This window comes from Phalangium opilio, unplaced genomic scaffold (genome assembly GCF_054372755.1).
Source record: "Phalangium opilio isolate 3A_F unplaced genomic scaffold, DU_Popi_V2 ptg000041l_1, whole genome shotgun sequence".
NCBI classification, from domain to species: domain Eukaryota; kingdom Metazoa; phylum Arthropoda; class Arachnida; order Opiliones; family Phalangiidae; genus Phalangium; species Phalangium opilio.
In genome coordinates this window covers 9,528,984-9,548,593 of record NW_028324165.1, presented here as the reverse complement: position 1 = coordinate 9,548,593, position 19,610 = coordinate 9,528,984, and the positions used below count along the sequence as shown (strand labels likewise).

The 19,610-nt window shown below is 35.5% G+C and overlaps 1 protein-coding gene across 3 annotated transcripts in view; it reads right to left on the bottom strand.

The window, feature by feature from the left end:
- LOC149679805 (zwei Ig domain protein zig-8-like) overlaps positions 1 to 19,610 on the bottom strand; it is a 329,518-nt gene that overhangs the window by 29,840 nt on the left and 280,068 nt on the right. For 2 of the 3 annotated variants that reach the window (XM_089835641.1, XM_089835640.1), the window contains 2 exons: positions 3,132 to 3,382; positions 2,334 to 2,556 (listed from right to left, as the gene is read on the bottom strand). In XM_089835641.1, coding sequence (XP_089691767.1) covers positions 2,334 to 2,556; positions 3,132 to 3,382 — 474 coding nt within the window. The remainder of the gene's footprint in view (positions 1 to 2,333; positions 2,557 to 3,131; positions 3,383 to 19,610) is intronic. The other variant, XM_089835642.1, reaches the window with a different exon arrangement.

Genomic DNA, 19,610 nt, shown 5'->3' with positions numbered 1-19,610 from the left:
TCAAGTCAATCAAGGTTTGTGGAATAATTTTTTGCTGAGGATTTAGTAAATACCACACAGTAATTTTAGAATTCACCCTAGCACGGTGCGATGCATTTTTGACTTAAAATTGATTGATTTCCCATAGAACCATCCCCTGTACTTCGAGGTTCTATTATTACCCTATTTCATACACCCTGTCATTTTTCCCATAACCCTTTATAATAAAAACACTTACAATATCCATGTTTCATCTATCCTTTAAAATTAATATAATAAAACAAAATATAATAAAATAAAAAATCACTAAAAACCCGGAAGCTAATATTAATAAAAAGTGAAATTTACCAGACAGAAGTGATAAGTCACGCGTTAACGATTTAAGCACTCAAAAACTGAATAATTTTCAAGTTAAGCCCATTAAACATAACTGTTCCCATTTTTTTTTACTAAGCCTTGTAAGGTACAAACTACAGTCAATGAAAAAGTAACGAATAAAAAGAACTTTACTGGAAATAAGAACTTTCAGTTTCGATTAAAAAAAAAAAGAAAACACATATTTTAAAAGAACCGATGAAATTAATTACAGTGTCAGTAAAAATATTCCAGCTCATCTGTAAAATTAAAATATGGAAAGTGTACGATATGTGTTAAAAAAGGCACGTATCTTATTCTTTTCGCGAGCGTTTTCTTCATTCAAAGTAATTTAATACCCTTGATTACCCCATGCAGTAAAATAAATTATTTGGCAGCAAAAATTAAACGAAGTTCGGGTTACATAACATTATATCAAGAAGCGATATCTAGTTTATTAGGGAGAAGGTATAAGATGCCTAAGTATTCGCGCGCCATAGTCCCAGTCCCCCTTTCAAAATACAAGGGGGGACATAAAAGGAGGTCGGGCTATTTCGCAGCCTCTCCTCAGTCGGAAAATATGACTGTGATTTTCGACATTCGCGTAGGTCGCGCTGACGTGAGTTTTCAAGAACCAATGATATGCTGGTTGTAATTTAGAGGCGGCGGGGATTAACTCCGGACCTACTATACGTTTGGACTGGAGATAAAGCTGGAAATGTGGCGAATTTATACCTTCTCCCTAATAAACTAGATATTACTTCTTGATTATACCTTAAAATAATGATTGACCTTTTTCTAAATACAAAAGGAATTAAAAATTCAATTATTACAATATGATAATTAGCATTTAATTAGTCTTAAAAATAATCAAGGACTACTGCGACATCTACCATTGGTTTAGTGGCGTCTGTTAGCCCACCCAGTCTAATATCAAACATAAGTATCCAACACCCTTGTTTCAGCTTAAAAAGCTTGTACAAAAAGCGTTAAAAACTTCTCTTCCATTCAACTTAAAAAATACAATAAAAAAACATAGGTACCAATGAAGAAATAGAGAGGACGAAAAAAACGAATAAAATTTGCAATTCAAATTCAAAATTTGCAAATAAAAAAAAACTTATTCAATTTTAGTGTTATTTCCATTGGATTTTGATTATTTCTTTAGCCTGGAAAGTTTGAAGCGATTCCTTTTTTCTTTCTTTTATATGTAAAAGAGAAAATTCTACCCTACATCCGTTTCAGTTATTTTTTTCTTATTCTTATTGCTAAGCCTTGCCCGGTCCTTAAGGCTTAATACCATCTGTTTTTATTCCTAAATTGATATATACGAATTTACTTTGATTTCTTTCTATATGCTCTTGCTATTAAGAATTCAAGCTGACGGCTATCATTAAACTTGAGAATATGCATTTCAAGACACTAGGGCAAAAAATAAATTAACATTGAATTCCCCATAGAAGCGTATGAGAGACTTTGTAATTGTAAAAAGGATCAACAAAAGAAAATAAGTTTTTTTTTGGGACTAAATTAGTGAGCTAAATTATTCTCGATGTAAAATTTCAGTCTAACTCCGCCCACAAAGCCCACCTAGATAATTTAAGTAAAAGTCTACACAATGATCTATTAGCTGTATCATTTCTTCTACTTATAATGTTTAACAGGTAATTTTCTGGGCCTCTGCTTGAACTAAAGGGGAGGAGTTAAAAAACCTCACCCTTGACGTCATGAATAAAGCTGCATTCACGTGAAATTGACGTAGCTAGTGATCTAAACAAGGTTTCTTTGCGTGTTATAATTTCTAAATAACGAGTAAACTTAAGGTCAACAGTTGTCCTATAGGTGTGAATAGCCAATGAAACGCGAGGAAAAGAGGGCGTGGTTTAACAAATTTTTAAGCCCCTCCCCTTACCTTCAATCAGATATTAGTATGGAGTCTATACCCTCTTAATGATTTGAAAGGAGCACGTTAGAGGTTAAAGGTTATTTTTTGAACTCACCTAGAACCCTTAGATAGACATGATGAACAATGACTGGATTGGTATTGACTTGGCACTCGTAGTAACCCTCGTCTTTCTTCTGGGTGTATTTAATTTGAAGAGCCCAGTCTTTGGAATGTTGTAGGTGAACGGGTGTGAAGTTTTCTTCACTCGTATAAGTCACTAGTTTCACTGTTAAAAGGTGAAAATCTCGCAGGCGAACCCAAGACACCTGTAAAGAACCCTTCAACGCATTTATTTTCGTGTATTTTTGTCAATTCCTTCCAACCAACCAATTGTAAGCCGCCATTTTTTGACCGACATTACCATTGGGAAAGGGTTCAATTCAGTTTAGGGTAGAGAAGGGTTGCCATTGTGACAACCCTGAAAGCCTAAATTACTTTAAACGGTTTTTAGGAATTGCATATAGGATGGACACCACTATTATTGTTAGTTAAATTGACACAAACAAGAAGTAATAATTGAGGACATCAAAGTTGAATTACCTTATTCCATATCGCCGGAAGTTAGGCTTATCTCAGGACTTATGGAAAGGAGTAACGGGAAGAAATTAGTCTGTCGTCTGCACAGTACCTATTTTTGGCCTTTCTAACAGACGACAGACGAATTTCTTCCCGTTACTCCCCTCCAAGCCTAACTTACGGCGATATGGAATAAGGACGTGGATTGATTATAACCTTGGTATCTTCTGTTATTTCTCCTTGTTTCTATCCAAGGTTATCGTATAAGCAGACTATGACGCAGACGAATTTACAAGGATGATATCGGTCTATTTATGAATGAAAAGCCGTTACTTACCGTGGGATCTTCGATGCCTTCGACCAAACATCGGAGGTAAACAGTTTGACCAACTTGCGTGGTGACATTCCGTCGGGTCAAAGGTTCAATGTCGCCTAATGTCCGGCTGCGACTGGACAGTATAAAAGCAGGGGGTGGAAGTTTTTGACTGGTTGCGCCGCCACCTAGACGTTGCGTTCTGTCGTGTCGGACAGCCGTTCCCGGCGTGTGAACGTGGCGTGGTGGTTGATACAAAACTTCCAACCAGACGCCTAGAAAATAAAAAATACCGTTCCATTAGAGTCTTTTCAAGTTCAAGTTCAAAATGAAGTTTACGTGACCTTTAGGCCTAAATGAAACGCACGCAATGATGATTGAAATTAGGCCTAAAAATAGACTCAAGTTTAGGCTTAACGAAAGAACGTGAATCTAGTAATATTTAAAAGCGCGTTCTTACTGACGTTTAATCACTTGAGAAACGCGCTTCACAAAACACGTGACATTAATTGTTCCCGCAAAAACAACTATACACGCGAAATTTTAAAATTCAAACCAAGGCCTAATGAATATTTTAATTTTGGCCCTATCTAGGTTAGATTTCAGTCATATATCCTAAGCCAACTTCACAAAACATGTGACATAAATTAGTACAGCAAAAACCATTTTTGCACGCGCAATTTTATAATTCAAACCAAGGCCTAACAAAAGTTTTAATATAGGTTCAGTTGATTTGAATATCCTAAGCCTAATATTAAATCTGCAAAGGCTTAGATGTAAAACTGAATCTTTTGCAAAATCGTATTCGTAATCATATTTGTTAAGCCTAATTAAACTGCACTAAATCAATTTTACGACATTGTCCTGTAAACTAATCCTTGTCCAAGACAATCTTCACATACCCTAGAAAGAATATTTACATTTTTAAACTTTAATTGGCTTAATAGTCTTGTACAAACTCTTGTAATTAAAAAATAAAAATAAAAAAAAATATTAACAAAACTCTCCGAAAGTCCAAACCGCTTATTTTTCTCATCAAACGTAACGAGTAAGTGGAAGCTCTTAAACAACTTAAGCCTTGGTCTAAGATTAAAACACTAGCGATTAAGGATCTAGCCGTAATAATGGTCAGAGAAAAATAGCTCATTAACTTAATGACTTAAAACGAACGACTAAATTAAAATGCCCGGGGATTGTTGGCGGGAAAAACAGCTATCTGAGATTGCGGCTAGCTCCTGATGACACTTAAGGCTGCTCATTCTATGATTATATTAATACCGAAAAGCACGTATCTCTAAAAGGAAACAATAGGAAGTTACGCCATTTTGGCCCCAAGTTACGTTTCATTCTAATTGGTCTGCATTAAGGACAAGTCTTATGAAAATTCCAAAATTTAGGAAAAGAGGTACAGTACAATAAATGAGACATAAAAATTAGAAAAGAAAATAATTAGTTAATTGGTATAAATTAATAACCCTAGCATATAATGCGTAAATATATATGACTTGCACTTTAAAATATTGTACATTCTAAACGCTTGGAATTTGAGACTAATTAATTTAGTCAAATTAAATACGAAGTTAATTAAATTAACTAAGTATATATATACAAATTCTTAATCAGTTTATAATTAACGCTGTTGTGTTAATTATAAACCAAGATTTGAAACAAAGTTAAACAATTTACGTCTAATTTCCTTACATTCAAATGAAGCAATTTAATTATAATTTTCATTTATAATTTGGAAAACTATATAGTTATATTAAACAGTTACCCTTATTTAGAAGTTTACTTTTATATATCACATAAAACTACAAAAACAATAGATATAAAGAAAAATTAGAAATTTTCTTTAAAAAAAAAAAATAAAACAACACAGAAAAATACCTAAAAGAAATAATGGTGCATTAAAGATACATCGTTGAAACTGCACTCAAGTTCGAAAAACTAGGTATGTAGTTAAAATCGTTTAACCCTTTCAAGATCAATAAATAAGCAAATTATGTTTGCTTAAAGGGGTACTAAAACACTTCAAAAAGCATGATTTACTATTTTTGCAACCAAAAGCGAAGTTTCTAGATAATTTAACGTAAATTTTATTTCTTGTACGTTTCTTTAAGTAACCCTTTAAAACTGGGAGATGGAAAAGGCCTAAAGATAATGTTACCCAGGGTACATATATTGAACTTCAAAACCAACCCAGTCCCATAGATAGATGTATAGACGATAGAGAAGTCTAGAAGAAAAAAACTTAAGCTCTAAGTGGAGCCTTTTTACTATAAAATACAATCTTCCGTGACAAGAGACCATTTATAGAAAAACGCTTTGCTCTTCCAAGGAAATTCCTTCGCGGAGACGAAAGAGAGAGAGAGAAAAAAAAGGAAGTTTTCCTTAAGAAAATATTCCTACAGACCATAGTGTATTTCGGTTTAAGAAGGGGCAGTTTTTTCTTCAGCCTTTCGTAGTGCTTTTAATTCGGGGAAATATTAGTATTGTTAAAGGTAGGGGGTAAGTTAGTACCGAACAGGTCTATTTAAATTTGGGAAGATATACTACGCAGCGAGTGCCCAGCAATTGAAGAAATACCGAGTAATTTTATTTAATTTGAGTATATGAGAATTCTTTTCTCTGTCTTATTTTTTCTTCCCTTCATCTGTTCAACCCTTTCTTTATTAAAGGGGTACTATTACCAAACTTTATTTTTCTTTCAGTTTAATCATAAGTTTATAAGATATTTTCCTCCAAAAGTTTGTAAAGTCTGGTTACAAACTGGAGCTTGTAATTTTGAAATGATTGAGGTAGGTCATAGATTCGAGGTAAAGCGACTGACGTACGCCTGGTGAGGCGCTGCTATCAAAGGCTTAGTAATGCAGACTAAATAGGAGCTAGATGGAAGTCCTGCAAAATTAATTAACCCACCGAGTGTAGTTAATCAATTCTCGCTTACTCGTTCTCCCTCGAACTAGTTATCTCGAGATGAAAGTCTTAGGTAGCATTACGAAGCATTGGTAGTGTCATACTTATCTAATGAACTTATGGTTTTAATTATTTTATTTAGACTATAGATTTGACCCCTTTTATTTAAGTAAGAAATTGAACACACAATAATTTTTAATTTAATTAAGGGGTCATCCATAAAACACCAATGTTCAATCATAACATGTGTTAGGGGGTGCATGCATCCCTTATGGGACATTCAAAATCGGTTGGTCATAGAGGCATAGAAGTTTCATTTTCCATCCTCAAAATTCTGTTGATTTCCCATAGAACCACGCATCCCACTCACTGTACTTTGTCCTATAATTAACCCCTCCCCTTTCTGGAACACCATGTATAGTTTAAATATCTTATTTTTCAGGTCTGTGAGAGTGTGCCTTTAAAGGCTAGTAAAAGATTATATAATTTTTATTCTGATATTTTTTCTTCTTTTTTTCATTATATTTTTGTGCTGTTTCATTTGAGGAAGAATAAGTCTCATTAGGGGATTCTTTTGAGCTTATTTCAAACTTTCTTTTCACGTATGTTAGATTTAATTAAACCTAGAGTAACTTTCCTTCTTTGAACAGGAAATATAATAGACTTTAAAAAGCAAAACGTAAAGGGTATTACAGTGTAAAATTAGGTTTAATAAGAAATAAATTTAATCCAAAATTATTTCTTTCTGACATGCAAGCCTCATTTCATTAAATTATTCAAACCCAATTAATATACTTCAACTTTTAATTAAAATCCCAATACGGATTATTTCCGTTAATTAAGTAAAATTAGTTTATAGCTCTGACAGGTCTACAATGATTGACTATGACATCTTGAAACTTTGTCTCCGACAATTTGCATATATATTATATTTGATTAATACATACAGGGTGTTTATGATAAGTCTACCTTAAAATAAAGGGGGATGTTCTTTGAGTCGAAAATGTAACTTCTGTTTTCAGGTTAAGATTATAAAGAGTATAGTTTGCAATAACAAAATAAGGAGTAAACAAGTCGACACTATTTGTAAACAACCCAATTACAAAAACAACCCAACAATACTAAAAGAAGAAACCTTATGTACAATTTGGTGTTATAAAATAAAAATATAAAAGTTACATTTTCCCACAATAAAGTTTTCACCCAGATCTGAAGTTCATAAGAACCTAACCCTGAAGTAAGTCATACCATAAGTTTACTTCCATTTTCCTATTTAGTCTGCATTACTAAGCCTTTGACAGCAGCGCCTCACCAGAAATACGTCACTTTACCTCGAATCTATGACCTACGTCACTCTCTTCATGACCAGCTCCAGTTTGTAACCAATGACAAACTTATGGCCAACATATCTTATCAACTTATCAGGCCAATTCCAAATTACACCGAGATACCCAAGTTTTTACTTCAAAATTATGTACTTTAGTATTGTCCCTAACAGACAAAAAGGCCCCAACAAGAAAAAAGAGATAAAATTTGGGATAGAACCGTGAAAGAATAAAGCAAAGATCTGAAGAGCGAGAGATATAGGGTCCAAGGAAGCGACGTCTAGCTAGGTTTTGGGACATTTTATTGGGATTTTTGCTTTCTTTCCAATGTAAGAGAGCGTATGTTACATAATACACGTAAGTATCACACTTTGTATTGCCGAATTAATAAATTTATTTCCGAATTAAGAGCTCTTTGTTATGGAGGAGGACAGGAGGTTTCGAAGTAACTCTAAAAACCATCCACTTTATACCTATTGGCTCTATAGCTCACAAACCAGGTTTGGTTGATAGCTCCTATAGAGTAATGGAAGTTCTACGTATGCAAACGGCATTCCATACCCTTCTATCTATTAGCTTAGTGTCAACCCCCTCAAAAGAGGGGGGCAGTATCGTCTGCTCAATACATACATTGTTTTCACTTTCAGGCTAGGATGATTCACAACATTTACACAAGGAGGCCAGGCTTCAGGTGTAATGTAACACAATGAGGCACTGACTCCTTGGTGGATTCAAAAACCAGGCCTCCTTGTGTAAATGGTATGCATCCTTCTAGTCTGAAGTGAAAACTATGTATTGATTGGGTATGTGGCCACAAAAACGTTTGATATGGCTTCAACATTACCAGTCCACAACCAAATTTGGATGGTAGGTATTGTTTGAAGAATTTACGTCTTTGTTGACAAACATACCCATCAATGTTATGTCCATCTTTAGGCAACAAAATGTATGGTCAATACACCAGCCCCGTTTTTACCAGCTGACTTTTGTAAAGGGTAGACCTGCAATAAGTGTCACACTTAATGTTGTAACGCTACTTATAACGAGAGTGATGAATACGGTAAGACCCAGCAGCAGCCAAGGAGTTCCAGATTCTGTGGAAGCAAGCTGAAATTGCTCCTGGCCAGTGGCGTCGACAGAATCGTCTGATTTATCGTCACACAAACCGAAGAATGAGAAGAAAGGCGAGTTGGTCCAAAAAAAGAGAAACCGGCCAGCCATTTATACCCCAGATTAACGCTAATTTGCAAAAACTACTTTCATCCCTACGACGTTTAACATTGCGTCTAAATCCGCCTGTACCTTTCTCTTCAATGCAATTTGACTTTCACGGTGGTACTACACCTAGAAGCGGGGCTATCCGGATCGCGCAAAAATTTCGGAGGGCTCCATTTTTCTTTTGTCATATTGGGACCAAGGCCCTACATACTCTCCTAGCTGCTATAGCTTTCCTACTAGGGTCTTTTTTTACTGCATGGTTTTTACTGGTGGAGCGGAACTCAATAAAGGATGCAGCATGGGTGGACAGATAGTGGATTCAGGATTCCAGCCCGCCAAATCTAAGCTGTGAAGGGATTGATGTGGTTTTGAGTTGGTTAGAGAAGGTTTTTGATATGGATCTACGTCGTCTGCTACGGAATCTAGGCCTCGGTTCCCTTAGGTTGCTATTGGTTCGTATATAGTTAATTTTGTTGTAGTATGAAGTATTTTATGGGTTTTGAATCGATTGTAACTTTAAATATTAAAATAGCTAAGCCTAAATTTGTCATTATATTGCTAAGCCTCAATTTGAAGTTATAATAGCTAAGCCTTCGTCATTATAATATTCAGAGCAACTTAATAACTCAAAGTATTATATTAAAAAGTATGTAAAATATAAAAAATTACCACGTATTGCCTTGAAGTTAATCTAACCATGAACTTCTTGAAAGTAAAGTCCAAATGCAAGACAACTACATTTTATTATGTAAGATTTCAGATGTTTCTGAATGTATTTAAAAAAAAAATTTACCAATTAAACTTAGTTAAACATATTAGTTCACCCTTGACACTTATCAAAATATTTTAGCTCGCATCTGTACTTTAATTTGCACAAAGGCTGAGTGGGGTAAAAAAAAACATCACTTCAGCTAGGTAACTGAAACCTTATTGACACATTCATCAAAGCCGAAAAGCTCTTAATAAAACCATTAAAAGCTTAAAGATAGAAATTTATTTATTTATTTATTTGAGAGACATGAGGTAAAGGGTCGTGAAGCCATGGGCTTATGTACAACCTCCCTCGTCGGTAAAGTGTGAAGGATTCAAATTCTCGATTATAATAAATTAGCATTCTTAATAGACTTGATTTAAGCTAATATAATATAACAATCCCTAATTATATCTATTTTTAACCTAAATATTAAGGTAGGGTTTCAGATAATAATTCAGTTCTCATCCTAGATTGCAGCTTCCAGGGGGACACAGAAGCACCGCGGGATAAACAGTTCTACAGGGGCCATAGGATTAACATGATACTGTTTCACTCTAAATGTCGGCTTCATCCATAGTACATTCGTGCTCGCGGAGAAGCAACAGTACAGGGGCCATAGTAAAAACCATTGGATTTTTAAAATCTTTAAATTTACTTTTAATAGTAATTAAAAGATCGTATGAAATAATAAAAAATTATATTGTGTTAATATTAAAGATATGCATGAACAATTAAGTTAAATTATTATAGACTACGCGTAGGATTAGACCAATTAAAAGAAGTAAAACCCGTCAGGTGGTACTAGTGGTCCACTAGAATTTTATACCCCAACTACACGCCGTCTGCTTGGCAAAAAAGGCTTGTTAACCAGATTACTCAAAATCAATTCAACATGGAAACATTGTTCCAATTTTAAAGGGAGTCTCACCTTTCATTCTCTGAGATGAAGGACAATAAAAAAACTAAGCTCTCAAATTAAAGCTACAAGAAAAATCCGTCCTGAAGGTCGTGATGCATACAAGAGAGATTAAAATAAAGCTGATCTGATTTTAGTAATAAAAAAGAAATAATTCAACAAAAGATTTTAGCCTGAAATATTTCTGGGAAAATCGAACAGTCCAATTTCACGAGTCAAGGAAAATGAGGAGCATTTTTTGAATTACAAAACACATCCAAAGGAACACTCCAGACAGTGTCTCCCCCCCCCCCTTCCAACAAAGAATGAAAAATACAACTATTAAAAGGGATAGTAGCACCAAGAAGTGATATCTAGTTTATTAGGGAGAAGGTATAAGATGCCTAAGTATTCGCGCGCCATAGTCCCAATCCCCCTTTCAAAATACAAGGGGGGACGTAAATGGAGGCCGGGCTATTTCGCTACACTCTCCTCAGTCGGAAAATATGACTGTAATTTTCGTCATTCGCGTCTGCCGCGCTGACGTGAGTTTTCAAGAACCAATGAGATGATTGCTGGTTGTAATTTAGAGGCGGGGATTAACTCCGGACCTACTATACGTTTGGACTGGAGATAAAGCTGGAAATTTGGCGAATTTATGCTTTCTCCCTAATAAACTAGATATCACTTCTTGAGGAATGTTTTGTAGAACATTTTATAAAAATTAGTTTTAATAATCTTTGACGACATATTGAAGAAAAAGACCCGGTTATGACGTTGTATTGCTCCACAGAGCAGCCATTTTGGACTATGTTTCTAGGGCTAGTCGAAATTAAATGCCACCACTATCCCTTTAATATAGGAAGAAAAGAACCATTTGTATTTTTTTTTTTTTCCTATTTCTGAAATTGGGTATAAGAGCCGCAAAATTTTGGGATTTCACAAGGGGGCCCAAGTAAGATCGACCCCTTTTTGTGGGGGGCCCATTTCCTAAAAAAAAAGAACATAGAAGTGGAATGAGACTGGGAAATTAAATTCTACGCTCAGTATACTCTTTTGGTCCTCTCCCTAGCTCTGGTTGGCTCAAGCAGTCTCACTCAGACATTGGGTCTTGGGACCCCCCGTTTGTGACAAATGGAGGACTCGCCCGATTGAACTTTAGGGTCGCCCTTAACTCGAGGGAGGGTCGCCAAAAAGTTACCAGCGTTCGGATAAATTTCGTAGACGAGATGGTTACCAAAGATCTCTAAAAAACAATTTTAGATTTGAAACAATTTATTTACATGGACAAAAGTAAATTGAAATTACTGAAAGTGAAGCAGTACTTTCTGTGTCCCTTGGAGAATACTCGCGCATGGGCAAACCGAATTATATTTACCAGCCACCAGGTGTCGCACGTCTACTATAACTAAATCTTATCTATATGGGATAATAACCACTCCAATTGAAGCAATTAAAATATAATCATTCTAACTCATTAATTAATTTTTCCCGTGTTAATTACGAATGCATGCAGGCTCAAAATTCAATATGAATTAACAAATTATGTCACCAATCTCCAACCGAATTGGAGCAGTTGTTGGCTACTGCTATTTTCTGCAGCTGGGTATAGAGGGAAATTAAATGTGATCACAAAGATAACTGTATACAGTAATATGTATAATATTAAAGTAGATCTGCAATCACTGATTTTTTAGTCAAATTGGTCTACAGACAAATTAAGAAGCTACAGAGAGAGAAATAAATAAACTGGGAATACACTAAGAAATTAAGGCTATCATAGTACTTAATTACTTTCTGTAATTTCAATTTACCTTTGCTTCGATTTTTCCCCAAATACAATTACAATTTCTCAAACTATCCCGACCGTCTAAAAACAATTTCTTGCCATGTTTATTTTTACCAATTGTCCTAACAACACAAAAAAATAAAAATAGAACATCCTAAACAATTCCATCTCCAAAAGGAACAAAAGCGATGCAGTAAAAAGCCCTGAAAAAGAACTAGATACAAAACTGGCAGCCCTGGAAAATAGGGTCCCTTCTTTGTAACCCTCTTCCACCATGCATAAGTCTTCACACCCTATTAACTCAATTCCTTCTGAAAAAGATACGAGTGACTTTAAATCTCACTGACAATTCCAATTGTCCATCGTTCAACTTCCAGCCCAGTGATACCGTAACACGGTCAGTTTAAGTTGGCCCTAACGCCCCAAAATGTTAAAGGAATCTATCTAGCCGAGAAGAAAGCTATAAACATTAAAGTTGCTTCTCGTAAAATTCAGGCTGAGGAATTGGAATTCTCGCGTTTTTGTACGGCTTCCGAATGGTAATAGACTGGAAGGTATTCTAAGCGTTCTTCAGGAACTATTATATATAACTTTACATTCATTAAATGGGTCAAGATGAACGGGTTTGAAAGGAAATATGGATTCTCAGAAGCAGGATGAAAAGTGAGGAGGCATGATTTGATTTTTCTTTCCAATATACTGATAAATCATTTATAAAGGTTTTTGGTGCGTTTCGGTGCGTAACCGGGTTATGAATAAACGTCAATTGATCGGTTATAAAGAGCTATACGCAACAGAAAACCATGGAGGATTTATATAAATAATAATAGGGCACAATGAATAATATTACAAATTAGGGCCAACTTCAACTGACCGTGTTACGGTCTTACTAGGGTTGAAGATGAACGGCGGACAATTGGAATTGTCAGTAAGGTTCAAAGTTACATTTACAATCTAGCCAAGGCTTAAGAAAATCGTAATGCTAAGCCTAAGTAATTACTAATTTATTTCCATTCAATTAAATTTAAATTTGCATTTAGATTTAATTAACAGGAGTTAAATTCTAACAAAAACTCGAGGGGTCATTCACTCGTTAAAATTACAATTAATCCGTGACCGGTTAACAAAGAATCTTTCAGTGTTGTTAGCCTCTCGGTTAACACCGAACACGCTATTTAAAACCAGTCGTATTAATTCAAATTAAGTAACAATTGTTAAGCGATAAACGTTTACAAGGTTTACAAACATAGAAGCTAATTATAGTTTAATTAGATTTAATCTCTTATTAGTTATACACGCATTACAAACGTGCATGTATTGAGTACGTTTACGGAATTTTAATTAAATTATATTATCCTACATAAGACGTTAAACAAATATCGATAAGTTGAGAATGGACATACTTTAACTAATTCCATCAAACGATGCCTTTCAACAAGATAAAGTAATCCATTACATCATAAGTCTATGCATGATCCTAAGTCTCCAACATTAATATAATGAGAAGGGATTTTTGATAATTTTACGTTACGCAGCTACATCTGGAGGAAAATAAGATAAGTATCGAATTATTTCAAAAATCCTGAGCTCTATAAATTCTGGGGGAAAGATACGAACCATAATTTCTCGCAAAAACATAAGAAAAAATATCAATTTCAGACTTGTCTGTCTGTAAGTAACGCTGTCTGAGTGATAACGTCGCGAATCGCTTAATGTCAAAAGCATGTGTAGTTAGCTTTAATGTCTAAATATTATGCATAATAACTAAACAAGTAAAATGGTCTGGATAATGAAGAACATAAGAAAAAATATATATTTCAGACTTGTCTGTCTGTAAGTAACGCTGTCTGATAACGTGGCTCACGAATCACTTAATGTCTAAAGCTTATGTAGTAAGTTTTAAAGTCTAAATATTATACATAATAACTAAACAAATAAAATGGGTAATGACTAAAGATTTAGTGACAATATGGCGTCAATATTAAGGATAATTAAGAATAGTGTGGGAATTAGACTACTGTTGAATATGAAGTGTACATTTATAGAAACAAAGATAGTTCACATGACAAGACTGTACTGTGACGTAATTAGAACAAGAACAATATAATGTTATGGGTGTAGAGTGACTTACGAAAAGGATTAACTTATGATTATTAGCAGCGGCCTTTCAAAACTTCTACGGAGAAAATCATCACTGTTACTTGTTATGATCAAAAATTAAGATAAACGATGTTGTTCAAAATGGGACCTCGTTAGAAATATTTGGAGGTCTCTATAAGCCTTGGTGTGGGATTACGAGGGTTCCCCCATGCACCCCCTTTTGGGCGGACGCGAGGCCTAAGTGAAGGTATCGCTCTACGGAAGCTCAAATTTTGATTTTTATCGGATTATCGATGTGGCCTGGAATTTTATCAAACAGCGCAGTTGAGTAGAGTTTATTGATTTCAACTAGAATTTTCAGCCATTCAAAATACATGTTAGTCCCCAGATTTTCGTTATTGTTTTAAAGGTCACCCAAATAAATTAGATTCTACTTTTCAGCCTTGGTTACAGTTAATTTCAATTAATTATACAAACTTGACTCGAGTAGCTAATTACTATTATATACCCTGTATTTTGATATACAGGGTGTTTCTGATAAGTCTGGTGGCATAAATTCAGGGGGATGTTTGTTCTTTGGGAAATCGATTTTGAGTCGAAAATGTTCTATACTTCTATCGCCTCCATTTTGTTTACCACAAGGGACAATGCTGTTTTCGAGTTACTATTTGATTTGAGTGTTTTAGGGATGACCCCTTAATTATATACATGTTTTAAGAAATCTTTTGAGATATTTCTATTACGGTTTAAATCTTAATTTGCGCGACACCTTAATGGAGGAGAATAAAACGACACAGTTATGACGTAGCATATTGATATAGTTACGTCATCACAAAACTACAGAGCAACCGTCAGTCGTGTGGTACAATTTCAACATTTTTAGGTATTTTAAACATTATGACAGTCGAAAATAAGCCCTATCACTAACTTAATGAAAGAAAAAAATGCCAAACTTTAAAGACTTATGATTATAGCCTTATGGTGTGTCGTTAACCATTCAAAGCAATAACACAGAAAATAATGATATTTTCGTTTTAACAAGGTCCCATAAAATTTAGTCAAAACATAAACAAACCGCAAAGACAAAACAAGGGTTTTAAAATTTAAGTCTCTCAAGAAAATAATACACACATTTTCCATCTCAAACTCATCTCATAACGTACCTAGTCCTTACAAAAAGAAAAATTCTGAGTCACAGCTATAGCAGCTAACCTTCTGGCAACGTGTCAAAGTTGGTAACGGAGATACAGCCCACCTTTTCTTAGGTTAAGAGCGTACTTAACTCAAAGGTAACATTGGGAAGAAGGTTAACTCTATATATATATTTGAATTGTTTACTGCCCGCCTTTAGGTACAGTAGGTTTTAAACGTGATAAAATCCAAATACTAAGTTTTACAACTAACAAGGAACTCGTTCGTACAAGACAAGGAAAAAATTCCTTGTTTCCGCGAGGGCGTGAACTGAACTCAAGAGATGCAGCGACCCCTTACAGAAGTAGATGGAAGTTATTTTTACTCGTTTTGTTACAACGGAAAAACAAGAATGGTCAATCACCTAACTCTAGCTGCACTTGCCAAATTCGTCAAAGAATTAGTTTATATAAGATATGTTCCATAAATATGACACACACTCGCGTGTAATAAGAACTTCCATCAAAATGATATAAAGAATGGGTACATTTTTCTGATGACTAATATTTTTGTAGAACCCTAGGAGCAAATGCACTCGGCGTTGCCCGTCAGCCCGTCGGGACATTATTATTACTTTTCACGCGGACATTATTGCATAAAGAAGGGTTTTAAATTTCTGGCCGCCTTTTAAAAAGATGGCAACAAATTGAACCCGAAAGACCATTCAGCCCGTCTATAGGTTAAAGGAAACCAGTGTACTAAATATTGGCGAAATCGATTGAAACGCGGCGACTTTGTTGCATAGAGATTGGAAAAATCTTTCTTAGTACGCGCCTACTACCTATGAGTAACGTTCCTGCAAAGTTTCAGCCTTCTAGCTGGGCAAGCGGTTTGGTCTGGGCTTTGATTATCAGTCAGTCAGGATTTTGATTTATATAGATATAGATATTAGAGTTCGTAGTAGCGCAGCAACACCTGGTGGTTGGTAAATGAAATTAGATTCGCAGTTTGCCCTTGACCTATTAGCGGAAGGACAATATAAATTCACCCTAAAACCAGTTTACACCAACTTCATCCGACCCAAGCAATATTAATAGCCACACTTTCTACTAAATTGTGGGTGAAACTAAAAAACTGTAAAACCTAAAGATATAGTCATTGGGAGAAAAGAAGATTCACGTACAAACACTTCAAACTATTTTTTCTTTGCCTGGTTCCTCTTGGCGCATTTTATTTTTAGGATATCCATCGAGATGCATGTGAGAGGAAAACCATGTATACCAAGGAAGGCACGTTTGCTCGTTACAATAGGGAACCAACACCCTACAAACTCCGGCTCCGGAGAACAAACGCCCCCAAAAATAATAATAAACTAAGAACAATCGGTCAGATTAAGTTAGAAACGATGTAAGGTCGAATCGTGGTGGAAATTCAACTCCATGCTCTACTAAAACCTTAACTAGACGCATGTCTCATGGATATATCTAATATATATTCATCGATAAACGGACGGAAAATTCATATAAGAGTGGGTGTTCCATTTTAGTGCTGACTGTTCCAAGTTAGGAGGGGATGTTCCATTTTAGGGCTGACTGTCCGAAATTAGGAGGGGGTGTTCCATTTTAGGGCTGATTGTTTCAAGTTAGGATTGGAGTGTTCCATTTTAGGGCTGACCGTACCAGGTTAGGAGGGGGTGTTCCATTTTAGGGCTAATTGTTTCAGGTTTGGAGGGGATGTTCCATTTTAGGGCTGACTGTCCGAAATTAGTAGGGGGTGTTCCATTTTAGGGCTGATTGTTTCAAGTTAGGATTGGAGTGTTCCCTTTTAGGGCTGACCGTACCAGGTTAGGAGGGGGTGTTCCATTTTAGGGCTAACAGTTTCAAGTCAGGAGAGGGTGTTCCATTTTAGGGCTAACAGTTTCAAGTCAGGAGAGGGTGTTCAATTTTAGGGCTGACTGGTTCAAGTTAGGAACAGGGTGTTCCGTTTTAGGGCTCACTGTTCCAAGTTAGGAGGGGGGTGTTCCATTTTAGGGCTGACTATTCCAAGTTAGGAGGGGGTGTTCCATTTTAGGCCTGACTGTTAGCGCTGTCACCTAGCTTTTCTTAAACCGATTCTTCTGACTGCATTTCCACCAATTATTTATATTTCAAATATCTATGTTCTCGCTGGTATCATCGCAATCTTTAAAGTATTTTCTCTTTCCCGTGGATTCCCTCCTCAGCACGGTATTTCCAAATTAAAAAGGTGTACTTTCCCTCTCTCTCTGAGAGTGCCAACTGTTTCTTAAATGATTCAAGAATCAAGAAAGAAAAGAAAAAAAAAAGTAAAAATTTTCAAGAAGGTTCAAAGACCCTTCCTTGGCTTAAAAACAAGGATAGAAACTTTTGTTCTGGAGGTCCCTGAGGATGCTTGCTTTCACATACGAGTCAAGCTAATGGAGTGTACCAACTTAACATCTTCGAGGGAGCATAAAATTTGTATTTATAAGAATTATCCTGAACACAATTTGAGTCTAGTCTCTTTAATACACTGATAAACGTATTTTTAAAATGCCCAACTTCAAAAATTTTCAATGATATTCCTTAAGCCTAACGTCAAACGGCTTCACAATAATATAATAAGTCGTTAAGCCTAACATCAAATATCTTCACAATATTATAATCGGCCATTAAGCCTAGCTTTAAAACTCTATAGTTTTGCATTAAAATGTTTAGCCTATAATTGAACCCATGTTCACAATTAATTGCTAAGCCTAACTCTAAACATGTTTACAGTAACCATTATTTGTAACTCGAGTCAGTGGTTAAGCCTACCTGATGACACATTCACAATTTGTCATAAGGCATAAATAACACAATAATTCGTTAAGCCTAACTTCATACACTCACAAAATTACACTAAGCCTTAGTTGCAAACTTCATACACCAACAAAACAACACGTTAAGCCTAAGCTGCAAACTTCATACACCAACAAAATTACACATTAAGCCTAACTTTAAATTTCATACACTAGCAAAATACACGTTAAGCCAAACTCTAAACTTCACAAAATGATACGTTAAGCCTAAATTGAAACTTCGTCCACTAACCCTAACTTCAAAAATGATCTAAATAGGGAACGCAAAATTGCCTAGCAGCCACAAAAATACTTGTTTTTAAAACGCAGACGTTGAAGTTATAAGTAAATATAGTGAGTCACTTGTTTCGGTGACATTGAACTCCCCTGGGGGATTTTACAGTACAGTAGCGGTATAAATTTCAATCTCCATAGGTAAAAGTAAAGGTAAGTTGTAAGCTAAGGAAGAAGATTGGACGAAAAGGTGGGAGTAGGGGGGGGGGGTTAAAGTAGCCAATTTACTTAAGTGCCAAAGAATGTTTTACGCAAGGAGTTCCACGCTTGTTTAGAGGCGGTTTTCGCCTTTTAAGAGTTCTAGAAGACGAGTAAACATTTTAGTATATTCTCTTTCGAAAGATTTCGGTTTGCTTGAGATAGAATAGTTAAGAAACAAGGCCTAGGCCTAGGCCTACATTGATTAAAATTTCAACTTGTAATAACTATAATGGGTGTGGCTTAATCTCTCTAACATTTCTTTGCCATATAACTACTTAAATTTTTCAAGTAATTTTGTAAAGTGACATCAGGGATAGATAGACTTTTTTAAGACGGAATAAACAATGTTTGGCCTTTACTTCAGTCCGACTCATAGACGAGTATATAGTCCCTTCCTTCAACACGTAACCAAAAAATTAAATTATCTCATTGGCTCACAAAAACTACGTATTGGTGACGTTGCTGACGGGGAGGGCCAAAAATACGTAATTCCTGTTTAACTCTGTCGCTATGACTACGACCCCTATTGCGTTGTACCATAGCCCACTCGATCACGCGCGTCACGACGCAAGCTGCTCGCGCTATAGCTATAGAGCGCGGATCGAGTGGGCTATGGTTGTACAGATAAGCGTCTTCACAGGGAATCAAAATGGAGTCGTCTAAATGCGAGGGTCCAGGTAATTATTCGGGAATTGTTTTTAATAGCAATTAAGAAGGTTGTTAGTGAATTTGGTGCCGGTGTTTTGGATTTGGAGTACATCTGTAAAGGTGAAAAGTGTTCGCTAATTCTTTCTTAAGCCAATCATTTCTACTATCCTCATGATTTTGTAAACGAATTTGATGAAGTTAACCAAGGCTTAGTGAATGGTCAGGAGTTTTGTGAGCTTAGTGTTTGGTTAAAACCTGTTCGTGCTGTAATATCTATGAAGACTTTTACTCAATTCTAACTCACTTTTAATTTTCTTGGGTCTTCCCCGTTTTTTTTTCAGTTGCAAGCCCTATGTCTTGTGTAACTTCCATTTTTAAACAATGTTATTTCAAAAA